The 15,421-nt window shown below is 40.4% G+C and overlaps 1 protein-coding gene across 4 annotated transcripts in view; it reads right to left on the minus strand.

Annotated features, from left to right (window-relative positions):
* Positions 1–14,941, minus strand: part of cadm1b (cell adhesion molecule 1b) — a 132,628-nt gene extending 117,687 nt beyond the window's left edge. For 3 of the 4 annotated variants that reach the window (XM_046389408.1, XM_046389406.1, XM_046389409.1), the window contains exon 1: positions 14,799–14,922. In XM_046389408.1, the coding sequence (XP_046245364.1) occupies positions 14,799–14,874 (76 nt within the window). In that variant the 5' untranslated portion in view covers positions 14,875–14,922. Of the gene's footprint in view, positions 1–14,798 lie in introns of all 4 variants that reach the window. The other variant, XM_046389407.1, reaches the window with a different exon arrangement.
* Between the last annotated feature and the right edge of the window lie 480 nt (positions 14,942–15,421).

Genomic DNA, 15,421 nt, shown 5'->3' on the forward strand with positions numbered 1-15,421 from the left:
AGATCTATTGTATAAACTGTCTTCATTACAGAGTTTTCATTTGCCATCATATCATTACAAATTCAATCAAAATATTTTAAATGTGAAAAGGTTCACTATAAATTGGCCCGAATGTAGAATATAATAAGGCAGAGGGACTAAAACAGCAATTTGTGCACACAGTGAGAAACAATCAGCACAAACCTTGGAAGATGTGACATTTGGGTACAAGTGACAAAATTAAATCATGTCCAACAAGCCTATTACACATGTACGCCATTCGACAGCCCTTAAGTTTACTGATATTTGAACCAGAATAATCCGCGCTGCGCAGGTCCAGCCTATTTATTCATGCACAGATCGCGATTCTCTCAGGCTTGGGAAATCAGCTCTTGCTTCAATACCGCCTTTGTCACACTCATACTTCCCTGCCCTCGCTAACTACACTATCTCCCTGCCTGTTCAAGCAAAACTTTATGCTAAGTAAATCATTTACATCTCCCAAGCAGCCCATCTACATTTTCCAATAAAACCCTAAATTGATGGATGTCATCTTAGTGCTCACAGGCAATAACTCCTGCTGCTTCGAAATAACAATATGTTTTGGTTTTATGAGGTCTAGACATGCTATTCTTTTTAATGACATCCCTAGGCCAGTGCTGTTTACATTTATTGATATCTGTTTTTAGATTGGAGCCGCTCCTTCTTCCTCTGAGGTTTTCCATACAGAGCTAAGTTTGACTTACGCTAACAAAACAAAACTTTTCATTTGGTGAGTTTAGACCACTGACCAATGTTTTGCTTATATATTTCTTTGGGATGTTTCTGCTATATTTGGAAATTAATATAAGACAAATGTGAGCAACTTTACCGAGTTGTTTTATTGATTTTGACACCTTATTGAGGGTTTCAAATGACATCCACTTCTGCTCATCCATTTACAACTCAACTTAACATTAGATTTACAAGGTATAACGCTTAAAACTTCCATTGGCATACACATAAGGTGAGTATATTGCACCAAATTGGGTAAATGCTAAGAAACAAACACATAAATTTAAGCGTAAATACACTGACGGCCCGCAACACCGCAGCCTAATCCCAATGCCTGATTTGGTCTGAATGAGGCCTTTCCCCCAAGACGAAACTCACACAGGAAGTGAAGTAGTTGTGTGCAAACATAACGCTGGCAAAGTAAAACTGACAAAAAAAAGTTTCTATCGCTTTTTAATTCAAAAGATATTTTGACAGCCCAAAATAATTATAAGAAACACCAAAAATCTGTCTAGTTTTGGAAGTTTGTCTTTCAATTAGTTGAATCTACATGCAACCAAGTCACGACTGGCAAACAGGGATTGAAACAGTGTTTATAGCTGCATTAAGTGACGATTCCAGTAATCATCCTTTTCACACCTCACAAATAATGATCGTTTTTATGAACCTCTGTGTTTCATGTCTTGTGTCCTCTTGGAAACAAAGCCCTCCCACTTCATACTGGGAGATGGTATATTGATAGCACTTCCATTAAATGGACTGACAGCTCTCATAAGAGAGGGAACCCTTTTTATGTGAACAACCTTGAAGCTTACAACAAAATAAAATCCATATATGGTTCACACACAACATGGTGGACAGAGCAAAGTTCAGTGTTGGCACACACAGGTTCAGCATTGAGCTGCCGTGTCCATTCATTTCACGAGTTCAGGTAAACTCCCTTGTCGTAGAGCTGGATCATTATTGTGCAATAACATCAGGGCCCGTTAAAAGCAGGAAGTCAAAGAAGATAGATGCTGAACCTTTTTTGTAAACAAGAGCTCCCTGCTAATGAGTGCTGGCATATGTTCTGCCTCAGAGGACAAATGAAATCCAATTGAAAGACAGTTTCACAGAGGGCGCAGACTTTACAATGACTAATTAAATTTATGTGAGCATCACAGACTATCATAAGTTAACTAGACCTGATTTCAGAAAAGATCTCCGAGGACTAAAGCTACCTCTTTGTGAGGACTGAACTTTGGGTCCTCCTTCAGCTTGTGAACACGCCAAAGTCTGCAAAGCTGCAACACTGTCCACAAAGACAAAGTTCTCTCCTGCTCAAGAGTTAGAGTGCGAGAAGTATACCCGAGTGGGTGGAGGTATCACTTTTTTATTCTGTTGTTGAGCTGTCTTAGTGCTTCTTATTGTCAGTCATTTACTGTATTCTTGACACTAAAGGTTGAACATGTGCGTGGGGGTTGGATAGTAGTTATTTCTTTGCCTGTTTGTGTCTGGTTACTTGTCAATATTTCAAAGATGTTTTAATTTGATATATATATATTTTTATTAAGTTAATAATAAGATCATATTTCATAATTGGCAAGTGTAGTGTCAACGGGTGCAACCATAAAACATAAGAGCTTCACAAAGTAGCATCAAAAATAGTATGCTTTTGAGTATATTTATATATACCAGCATAACTGCTCTTCTATTTTATTTCAAGAACTGGTGGAACAAAGAACAGAGAACAGATGAAAGAATTAACTGGGTGAGCTTATCTAGTCAAATGAATAGCATTACAGGTCTGCTGCTGAGATATGCCTACAGTGAGCACTTCAGCAGTTGAAGTTGTATGACTTTAAATAGTGAAGCTCTAAAGTTCTGTAAATAAGAAGAAGCAAAACCAAACATCAACACAACAAATATCAACAAGTAATAAAAAAAAAAAAAAAAAAAAAGCTTGCCCCGGTGTCTCCATTTAGGCCCTTAGCTCATTAAGGGAGACTCAGCAAACTTCAGCAAACCATTAGACCCCATTGGGAAAAAAGAAATGAGAAAAATATATCAGCTGCTGTGTAACAAGTTTAAAACTGTTTAAATATACAAGGGAATATGAAAAGCTTGCAATTAAAACTTCCTTACGTTTTTGGGAGCTTTGGTTGCAGTTTGACGGCCAACAGCAAGTACTGTATCATTTCCTGTTAGTGTAAAACAGTTACATACATTGAATTCTTGTGTTATAGCTGCAAAAGCTGTGTAGATTCGGGATACAGTAATAATTTTTATATATAATAAAATAATCATTGTCGGCAAAAAATGAAGATGCAATCCATGTACACTATATGGACAAAGGTATTGGGATGGTGCTGTTAATCAGGCTTTGAGCTGGGCCCCTTACTTCCACTGAATGCTTTTGATACTTATATAGTCCATATAATGTATAGTCTACTATTCCACCTATAAAAGCCCAACCATGTGTCAGCTTTGACAGAAACACACTGATGGAAGGTGTGTATTACGCAACAAACATGGATCAGAGCAAATTGAAATGCTTCAGTTATGCTAAGCACAGACATGGATTTGATTTAGAAATAGAGAAGCTTGCCCTGCCGTAAGCTCCACATCTGTACTGGAGGGCAGCTGATCGTTTGGCAGCACAGGGTTTACTCTCCTTGTTAGCTACAGACACACTGCTATTTGGGAGCCAATGGATCAAGCCCATATTTCCTTTCAAATACATTTACCTGTCATCTTAGATGTAAACAATGTGACTTTGAGTTTCCCCCTTCCATTAGCTCTATTGCCTCTCATGTCTCTCTGCAGTGCAATGACTCAAGTATGAGAAGTAATCAATAGGCTTCTGGTTTGGGTGAATGAGTCTTAGTGCTTGGTTTGCACAGTCTTGATCAGCCTGACAATGACAGATTATGGTGCTGTATCTGAGAGTAATTAAGATGGGTCTATCGTGACGCTGGTAAACCAAGAGCATGATGCCTTCCTCCCAAGGCAGGCAGCGCCAACCTGTCAGACAACAACTCTCTTCTGAGTAAACAGCATCAAAATGTTCTTATGATTCACCTTGAGAGGAAGTTCTGCATCAACTGTAAATTCTATTGATCATCTTGTATTTCACATTCTTAGCCTTGTTAAAGACTACAACGACTACAATACTGGCAAGAACCACTTTACAATAAAAGATTGAGAATTCACACTTTCCTGCCAAATTATCGCCCAAGCAATCCACTTAGTATATTAGATGCTACCTAGAGTAAATAGAGATGAAAAATGCCAATTTTTCTAAAGTCATAAAGCATTTCAGGAGTCTCTATTTTGTGATCCTATTAATCCATCAACAATCCTGTCATAAATATCCGTGTGCTTCTGCCGCACTTTTTTTTTTATAGCGTCGCTGAATGTAAGTGACACGTTGATTTAAAGGCATACAATGCAAGATTTGTCCATTCCTATTTGTACACACCCCGTTAAGCAATTCTAGAAAAAGTTAGTTCTTTATTGAGTCGCCAGTTCCCATTTTCTATACCGCTTATCTGTCAGGGTCGCTGGGGGGCTGGACTGGTCGCCAGACAACCACACACTCTCACACTCATACTTAGGGCCAAAGTAGAGTAGCCAGTTAACACATTAACTTAATATGCATGTTTTTGGGATTGTGGGAGGAAGCCAGAGTACCCGGAGAAAACCCACGCAGGCACAGGGAGAACATGCAAACTCCACATAGACCGGGATTCGAAACTGGAACCCTCTTGCTATGAGGCTGCAGTGCTAACCACTCCACCACCGTGCCACCCGTCGCCAGTTCCCAGGTTATCAAATATTCACCAAACTAAAACTTTGATATGAGACTCAACCATCAAGTAATTTTCTCCCCATTCATCCCAAACACAGCAACAAACACACAACTAATCGGCTCCAGTTACCATGCTCAGGAAATGAACATGAGAGCGGTGTTCATCTTCTCATCTAACACTGGGAAAGAAACAACATGAGTGTATTTCTCAAAATGTTGAACTACTCCTTTATTATGGCATTGTTTTATTGGGTTGTATTACCTGTTTCTCATATATTTGCTTCTCTGTACATGTTCTTGAGGTGGTCAGAATATTAGAAAACCTTATCAATGTAACGCCGTCCAATACTGCACCTGTCTGTCAAATGAAACACAAGCACACAACTATCTGAAGAGGTAGTAGTGCTGAAATGAAAAGCAGATTAACTGATTAAGAACAAAAATCAAATATTTATAGAATTTACTGTTGAAGTCATTTTTCAAGCAAAAACTGCAAACATTCCCTAACTTAAATTTCACTTTTGTGAGGATTTGCTGCTTTTCTCCTTTATATGAGTGCTGTTCTCCTACATGATTAATAAATTAGCCGGAATATTGGCAACTGAACGTTTCAAGTAACACAGGCTTCATTTCAAAGTCATTGCCTGAATAAATTATATGTAAGTTTCTATTCTTCTGCTCCTTTAGTCTATTTAATGTTGTTTCTTTAAGGCTTGTTTGTTCATTCCAACTGGCATCCCTGAGTGTATTGCTCAAATAAAATCAGAGTAACATTAGGGTGTAATGGAGGCTATTCTTATGTTGTCCCCAAGTCTGACTCTTTCCTGCTGCGTAAGGGAATAATATTTCATTCAGTCTGCATAAATGCATTTGCAAACAGCACTCCAACAAGAAAGGGAGTGGCTGATTCCAGGGGGTGCTGTTTAGAAATTGACACACTTGTCCAAATAGTCAGTGTCTAAAGCAAGAATCTGGGGGTGGGGGGCGGGTTATTTAACATTTTTACCCTTATCTGACCTTATCTCTGAGTAAAGTACAAGATCAGTAACACATCGCCTTTTTATTAGCAATGTAAAATTTATTGATTAGTGTAGTGTTCGAATTCTGCTGGCCCACACTGGCACAGAGTTAGTGCATTTTTGATTTTCTTCAACCAATGTGCAGCCCCTTACAGAGCACACAGTGGTTATTTTATCGCGCTCACATCTGCCCAAACAAGGCCAGAGAGGGCATGAAGGTTTGGCTCCCCCACTGTTGTCTGGGATGCAAGGTGCAGCAACTGAGCTCTATGAGACGGAGGAGACTCTCAGCTTCAGATGTCCATACAAGAGAATGATCTACCATCAAACCGCAGTGGATATAGTATAGGACTGGTCCAGAGAAGGTGTGCATTGTCCAATACCAAAACATCCCCTCAGCTCAGCATCTCTGAAGGTAACCAAAACAAGAAACTATGTGGTGACAATGACAAAGACAAACACCCTGCGGTTTACAACACAGGAACCTTTTTCATTCCAGTTCAAGCAGTGGATTAGTGTGAGCTCGATAACTAAATGTATTGATCAGAGGTTCAGTCTTCTCTGTCAGAATGGGTCCTTTCTCCTCCATATTGATCAACAATTATTTGGCCTTAATGTTGTCAGTTCTGCTCTGACTCTCGCCCACTGTCGAGGTTTTCTTTTTGTCGCTGAACTAAAGACAGAACAGTTTCTTTAAAATATTAGATTTTGTCTTGCATTTTAATATGTCTCTAGATGGTCCATTATGTGAAACAAACGAGGCGACCTCAAGTAAAAGATCAAATCACTGCATTTTCCTCTTTTTTTTGTAGGCTGTAATTGTGCCTCCCCTTTGGTACAAACAGTACAAATTTGGAAATGCTTTGATGGAATAAATTATCTAATATTGTTGAAAATCAGGTCATTGGTGGCTCAGACATTGCATATGACACAGGAATGAGTGAATAAATTATGTCGAGCGCCCCTTTGGGCTGATCAGTGTAATTTTTGATGATGTGAGATGTATCCGAAAATTCTGATAAAATTCGACAAGTGATCAACAAGAAATGTTGATCTGCTTAGCCCACTCGGTACAACTTTAAGGATGCCACAATGGAGCAGTGAGATAGACTTAATTAAAATCTGATTAGAGACAATAGAGAAACATGACTACAGATGTAGGACAGGGCTGATGACACATGATGATTAAGCAGTATATTAAAATAGTGTTTGAAAATTCAAAAGGTGTTCTTGTCATCACAGTCAAATCACAGCTGCAAAGAAGCCCTTATCATAAATTAGTTGCATTGTTGAGTTTGTGCTACGTGTGCGGATTAAACGTGGACACACTTAAACACTTATTTATCTTCTCCTAAACAACCAAAGGGTGCTGTGGAAAAACCTCCAGTGACAAGAAAATGAGACCATGGTGAGTTCACCACCTTCTTAGCATGCTAAAATTTCCTAATTCTCACTAAACACAAAGTGCACCCGAGGTTAATGGTTGATTTTCTTCTGTTTCATGAAGCAAAATATGATGTTAGCACCAGTTATTAGTTATAAGTTCTTTCATTTCTTCCTGAGGGGAACATAAACGAGTGTATGGTAATGAAATATTCACCCACTTGTAGCGATATTTCAATTTGGACTAAAAATGTCAAACTCAAGGTGGCGCTAGAGGAAAAGTGCACTAATCATCAGAGTCTTCAGGCTTTATCCTATGGGCACTAGCATGTCTCTCACTGCACATTTATGAGAAGGCTCGGTGAAAAGCAGAAGTGACAGCACACAGCAGATGGATTCTGACTCCAGTCCCCGTATAACTTTATCTGAAATTTATTTGGCAATACGCCACATAGTAGTAAAATTTAGGGGAGGTTTAGAGGTATCAAAATCCGAATCTCATCCAGCCTCAGTAAAAAACACAATTACTGGCATCTGTCTTGTTACGCGTGAGAAGGCAGACGAACGGTCAGACGAGAGGATGATCTACAATGCCTCCCCCAGCATCATTACGGGAAGCACACTGACGCAGAATGAGAGGATCGCTTTTAGCCATTTGAGCCATTTGAAGTGGATTCTCATTTGTTCTTATTTTGCTATTTGTTTGTTTGAATTATGGCACGGCGCAGGTATGGAGGATATCTGCCCAGTGGAGTTCTTCATTTAGAAAGTACTGTGCTTTGATGGCTCCACAGCCTTAATGGTGGCTTGTAATTGCTCCATCACCCATACTAATGTGCACTCTACGCCCTTTTCAAAACAAAAACATTGCATTTCCTTTTTTTTTTTTTTCATTGTGGACCTGACAGTCACCGTCTAAGCGCTGCAGCCAATAGAGTGAGGTCTCTCAGATCCAGGGAACAGAGAGAACAATGTCATATTCATAAGCAGAGACATCAGCTCTCCTCCTCATTACCACGGCACAGTCAAGAATGGAAGCTTCTGTCCCCACCGTCATGAAAGGACCTGTCATCTGGCTGTCTGTTTCTCCTAATTGACTGTTTACTACATTTCAGCACAGACAGACAGACACACAGACAGACATATTTTTGATCATCCTCAGTTTGTCATTCAGTTTGACAGTGCAGTAGACTACAAATGCCTCACAAATGTCCCCAGTTTTATTTTTTTTTCCTTTATGTGTTTAATACATGACCAGGGTTTTCTAACTCAAAGGCAGGTCGGCTTTGAACTATTGTCCATTTGTTCAAATGTTGCAAAGGTTTTGTGATTTTTTTAACAGCAAAACTATTGAGCCTTTTATCAGCAACTGCTTTGACACACTTAAACTAAGGCAATGGATGAACGGCACATTCAGTATTTCCGGAAGATCAGTGCAATCGATGAACTGCTGATATTCTCAAAGCAAACACGTGTGTTTGTAATGAAATCTCAAGTTACAGGGGTAAACAGGACTGGATATCGGATAACATCGGGGGTGTACTTTTTGAGTGCCGATGCTTGCAAGATCAATTTGGAAAGCAAATTTCCACTGAGTTAGTTTTAATTCGACAGACATTCACTCTGGATCCAGCAGCATCTTCTCACTTCGGTATTTCAGGGTTGGCGGTACAAGGAGGGGCTAATCATGCCGCTGAGAAGGGTGGGGCTGGCGGCTAAGAGCCCTCACTCTCAACCACAAGGGTCTCAGGTAGGGACCATCAGCGATGGGTAGAATCGCCACAAACCCTACTCAAATAAGAGTGCTGCGACTTAAAAGTGCCGTCACCGTTACCAAAACGAGTACTCAAGTAGAAGTATAAGTAGCTATTAAAAAATAACTACTCGAGTTAGAGTACAGTCAGTAAGTACTATAAATATTTACTGATAAAAGTTACCTAAGTAGCAAGCAACTTAAGAAAATGAGAAAAAGAGAATCTTTTATTTCTTGTGAATATGGCGGGAATTATTTCAACCACAGACGGTCTTCTTCAGGTAAAGAAGTGAACTCACACCTGGATTTATCAGTGCTGAAATGACGAGTCAACCCGCCACACACACACACACACACAAACACACGCTCACACACACCAGGACAATATTTCTAGTCTGTATCTCGAAAGCGTGATCACAAAACACTACATTGACATGTCAAAACGTAAATATAAAGAGTTCCAACGTGGTGTCCTTAAACTTATATAATTCCAGTATAAATGACCCAGCTCCCATCACAGACAGCTTCAGACCAGATGTGATCATCGAATCGCATGAAGACAATCGAATCAGAATCCTTCACTTTTTCCCGAGGAAGACCGTTTTATCAGCCATGTCCACTTGTTAAAGCAGCCAAGTATGTTTTGGGATTTTTTTCTCTCTCTCTTCATCAGGCTACACCAAAGAGTGTGACTGTTTAAATGTACACTGAGCTCACACATCATTAATGTAGTGCAATTAATGCCTCCAAGTAATGATTTTTCTCTAAAAATCTACTCAAGTAAAAGTATGAGCAGCATTAAAACTACTACAAAAACTACGACAATTGACTTAAAAAGTTACTTAATTAAATGTAATGGAGTAAATGTAACATATTACTTGCAACCACTGGGGACCATCAGTAAATTACTCTTTTAATCACAGTCAGCTTTGCAAAACATATATGAATTGAACAACATATAATTCATGAACATTTTCATGAATTAGAATTTTAGTTTTTTAAATGGCTTCCATGTCATGTGACTCAGCAGCTCCACATCATCACCACAAACTGTATTACTACTACTATTACTGCTACTCTTTTTTTTTAAAGTGCTTCTTTTATTTCATTTATTTGTTCTGAAAACTTGCATGTAGCATTTTTGTCAATAATTAAAAATGATTTGATTTAAGTATTTTAGTTTTACATGAAAATTTCATCTAATTTTGAACTGAACCCCGCTGAACTCATGTAATTCAAGAGGAATTTTAATAGCTTTGCATCTGTTCATTGGTCACATTGGAAAGATCTCTTCCTCCATCATTCTTTTCTTCGCTTTCTTCCTCAGCCTTTGGTGCCCTTTTGTCCTTTTCTGTCCCGTTTCTTTGACTAACCTCAAGTCATTAAGCAAAAAGTAAAATCTGGATTTTTCTTTCACTTGAGCACACAGCACCCACACGCCAAGCATGCAACACGTGTCCTCCACCCTTTGCCACCTTTATTTCGGACAAATCCAAGGAAAAGCAAGCAGCCCTCCTGTGACTTTGACAAAACAGCCAGACAGAGTATTTACTTGAAGGTCCAACTATAAAGTGGCACAATACTCTTGTACCCATCGCCGAAGGTGACATTTTTTAAGGAGACGCTGAATTCTTTCAGCAACTGAAAAGAACATAAAGCCAAAGATAGAAAGAAATTTTCAGGTTTTTGGTTTTGGTTTTTTTTTTTTTCTTTATCGACGTTGGCCTCCACAACACAAGAATCAGAATCACAATAAGAATCGGGTTTAAGTGGCAAGGTGAGTGTGAGCATACGCAAGAAATTTGTTTAAGCCACTTCTCTAAGCACTGACTTACTACAACTTGGAGGAACAAACCAAAGAAAAATCTGCTTATTCACTCAAGGACGACAAGGACCATCGACTCCCACGTCAACTGATGAACGTTTTCAGGGTCAGTGTGTGATCGTGGACTCACATTAACACACTGCCATGCTCAGAGAGGGTAATGATGGTTTATATACATTCGACTTACAGGCGAAACCTTGCGCCTTCACACAGATCCACGGCAGCAAAACTCGAGAGCAGGAAAAATTGCCCGGAGGTGTGATGTCCTCGGTGAAAAGATAACAGCAAAGCCCACATCACTTACTTTGTTAGATCTGATACCAGTGGCTAAATTCATCCTCTGCCAGCCCCTCCCTGTTCAACAGTATGATTAGCTGCCACTGCATAAAGTAGTGCCATGCATTATCTAGCAATTAGACTGAAGCCTATTAGGCAGAATTTAATGTAAATTTAATGAGCAATAAATTCAATTCCTTTAAATAGAAGAGTTTATTATTCTTACAAATGATGTACTGTGGTGGTTTCAATGTACAGCCAATGAAATACTTCACAAGCGGGCACATATCAATGGGCCATTAAGTGCATTATTAAATGTATCCTGAAAGACAGTCCTGTGTAAATGCTTTTTTTATACAGTTAACAGAGAGAAAAGACCACTTCAGTTTGCCACAGAGATAGCACCAGTGCGCCGCATGTGGCTCTAAGTACAGCTGAAACAAATGATCAAGTGTTTGAGGCATCTCCCGGGCACAAACGCCAAACATTCTCTGGTTTCGGCTTCTCACTTGTGAGGATTTTCTGCTTTTCTTTTATCTTTTGTGAAAGTAAGCTGTTAAAGTCGACAGTTGATCGGAAAAGAAAAATGAAATTTGAAGCCATCGCCTCTTTTATTATTATTATTTTGACATCATCAGACGACTTAATCTAGAAATTAATCAGCAGATTAATCTATGCTGAAAACAAGTCGTACTTTATTTCCTATTCTCGGTGGTAATTGGTTTGGCCCAATTAAATGGCACCAACTGGACAATTTACAGGCCATCGTTATCAGCAGAGCTCGGCTTCGATGGTGGTCAGTGACTGTGTGGCCTCCACCAGCCAACTTCTCCATTGTGTTTTAATGACCTTGAGGGAACATAACAAAAACTGAAAAACTGCTCCAACTTAGATGTTTTTTTTTTTTTTTTTAGTATGGTAAGTTTGATCAGCTGACGTCGATGTTCAGTGATACAGATGTATTTAGGCATTTATTATTTTGATGTAGATGCTTAGCCTTGAGTCAACAGTGAAAGATTTGCTCATTTCTGTCTCATTTTATTTGCAAAGCATCATTATTACATCTGCCCTTGAAAATCTGCCATCTGTCGAGTCTAATGTACTGGAACTAAGAACATTTACTTAGAGCTGTACTCGAGTATTCTTCTGACATACTTTACAGCTGGCTATTTATTTTGAAGAATAACATTTCACATTAAAAAAAAAAACTATCACAGGCTACGAAAGAAACCTTGCACTGTTGTAGAACTAATTAGTTTTTACTTCTCAATCCATTTACTAACTATAACATTAAAACTGCTTATACATACTGTTAATGCAACAGCAAATATTCCACTCACGCGAGACATTTTCCTGCATCATTTGATATAAGTACATGTTGTTTTACAGTATCTTTACACTGTTGTTCAAATACTTCCGCTACCGCTGGCTCTAGTTCTTCTAATGACTTTATGTTCAGCTCTCAACATAAGTATGCATATAAAGGTGTGGATCTACTTCCTGTAAGGCCCAGTAAGTGCCACTGACAGATAACCACAGGGAGGTCATACACTTGTGTGATAAGTGGGGAAATAAAACACTACCAACCTCCAGATCACACGCACTGTAAGGAAACACAAACCGAGGGGACGAGCAGCACACTGCTAGCAGATTTCAGCAGCATCTGTTTCCAAAACCCCTCCGTAAGCAGCAAGAGACGCACATCTTCAATTACTCATCGTGTCACGTGCCAACTGGCGACCAGGAGCCATAACGACTGTGTGTTTCCTTTTGTTTCTCTGAGACCCCCGTCGTTCAGCGCTGCCTCGAGACTTCATGACAGCTCGTATTGATCCACTTCACCATCACTCAGCCCTGACGAATGAGTTTAAGCTGGCAATAAGTGGGATTATGCAACCTCCTGAAATTCAACCATCTGATATGCTACAACAGGCCGAGCCCCAGGAGACGCAGGGAGAGAAAAACTCCTAAACAGATTATTTGTGAAAATGCAAAGTCTCCGTGTTTCATAACAGGATGCTCAGCCGAGGCAGCTCTTTGGCTTTATGAGTCACTCAAGTTTCTCTTAGGATGCCCAGGATCATCTCTCTCTCTCTCTCTCTCTCTGTCTGTCTGTCTTGCCTTTAATTAGCCTTCTTTCCTCGTCTTTACAATAAACTGAACACCTTTTGTGTTGAGCAGCAGTCCAGTTAGTGGGATTGTTTTCCTCTCACCAGATATGGAGGCAAAGTTCAAATCCACTGATTCTGGATTATTAACAAAGAAAAATTGGAAGCTGTCAAAAAAACAGACTGTCAGCACTCCACAAAGCAAAGGCTCAGGCTCTGTTTTTGCTCCCAGCAGCTGGCACAAAGACAATCAAACACATGAAAAAATAAAAAATAAAAAACCTGAGGTCAGATCAGACCATCTCAGGCTTGGGGATTTTTAGGTTTTTCTGTTGCTGTTTTTTGTTTTTTTTCCCCCCTCTGAACCAAGAGACCGCATCAGCTTCCCGAGCCTGTATTGAGCTCGGGGTTATTGCACATTCACGATGCATTGTTTTATTTGACTGAGAGGTTAATTAACCTAATGTGACAAGGAGGCGCTAGACAATGCTGTAAATGTCATTCAGCCGCTATTCGGCATAAACCATAACAAATTTCAACAACTGTGAAATGAAAGCCTTTAAAGAGCTGAGAGGAGAGAGCTGCAAAAGGAAATAAAAAAACCAGTTTAAAAACAATCCGTAGTAACCTCATTTGGGGCGCAGATTTTCAGCCTCACCACACACACACACACACACACACACACGCTTTGATGAGTTTCTGCAGACCTGTTGATGGCTGCAGATACCACTACTGTAGGGTAGCCACTAATGACAGTATCTGAAAGAGGAATTAAAGCACTTAGACGGAGCAGTCTTCAAGCGTAAACCTGTCACCGCGTTTGTTGCTTGCCGTTTTTAACAACGCGGGAACTGACAGCACAACGCGTCCATCCTGTTAGCTGGGAGGGGTTTAAACTGACATTTTAGCCGCTTTACATGCGTCAGTGTTGTCAGCGGATAGGCTACGTTTTCCAGGAGAGAGACACCAAAAAAAAGAAAAAAGAAAAAAAAAAAAACACTGACGCATGCAACTCTGATGCAACCGCGGTGGAATAACGGGGAAATGAGCGGACTGGGGGACTGCAATGGTCGTGCACATTTAGGGCGCCCCTGGTTCGCGCAGTTGCACGCTGTAAAGCACAACAGCGACATGGCAGATTTACATCTCCAGCCTCACTGACAGGAGGAGAAGTGAAGACTGCGGACTGGAACACGCACACACACAAACACACACACACACACATACACGCACACACAGGCAATCAGAGGCTGCAGTTGTGCGGCCAGAGGACACCGTGCGAGACTAGAGCTGCAATGCGTGTTTTTCTCCAAAGCGCACCTGAAGCGCAGACTTGAGAGATTTGAAGACAGTGGGATGAGTTGGGACAATGAATGCGGTCATGACTACAGGACACAAGTGCGCGTGAAGCGTGTTGTTCTCTCGTGGTTGGAGAATCGGTCTCGTTTGATAATAAAGAGACGCGTATCAGTGAGCACTGTCTTCAACTTGCCCTGCAGGTCTATAAACTGTACGACCATTTCACTCCATTATCACCGGTGATACTTTCTCTCCGCCGAAGCACTAACATTACTTTTTTATAGCAGCCCTCGTGTAGCCTATTGCGGTGCTACAACTCAGGACAACACCCCATCATTCAGCTCTAAAATCACGAGATAAGTAACCTAACAGTGTGAGAAACGCCGCGGCTGTTTTGGAGTCGACAGCGGCATCAGGAGCAACAGAAAGTGACTCTGAGATTTAAGGGGAAGCTTGTGCGCATCTAGCGCGCAAACGCACCACAACTTCTCCCCGGTACTCCTCAGGCTTTAGCTGTGTGAAGGGGGGAAATTCTGCATCACAGACACACACACACACATGCACACGCGAGAAGCCCCCCAAAAAAACTTACCTTTCAGAAGAAACGAGGCTGAAATCACGAAAACAGAGAGAGAAATAGCGAGAGATCCGCTCCCCGTGATCGCCATGTTGGACACCTGCTTGAGACTGGCGGCGCTAAATCACCTAGAGACGGCCATGGGATGAAAATGTAGACATATGAGAGGCGGAGGGAGGGCTCAAGCAGGGAGTCTGCCATCATATTGGGCTGCATTGTGTTGCAATGACATCTAGGCCTATAAAATAAATAATGTAGGGATGTTACAGTGATTATGGGATTTTTATTATTATTATTATTATTTCATAGAAAAGTACAACTGTACTGTGCAGATTACCACTGAACACCAGTGACAATGTAATTCTCAATAGGAATATTGAAGGGACATTACAGGGACACCATGGGAAGCGTAAAATACAATGGAGCGCGGTGAGGTAACCGTAAACTCACCACCGAGAACCACAGACACTTTATAGGAATATTATAGCAATTTGCTTTTATGGTTATAGCCTGTTAGTTCATGTGGGTGAGTCCAACCTATACTCAGCTGGCTGCGCTGCAGTACAAATAATACTGGGCTAAAACAGCACTTAGTTTGGCTTTATTATACAGTAGACGGGCCGATAGTGGCGTAAGCT

This window comes from Scatophagus argus, chromosome 5 (assembly GCF_020382885.2).
Source record: "Scatophagus argus isolate fScaArg1 chromosome 5, fScaArg1.pri, whole genome shotgun sequence".
NCBI lineage: Eukaryota > Metazoa > Chordata > Actinopteri > Scatophagidae > Scatophagus > Scatophagus argus.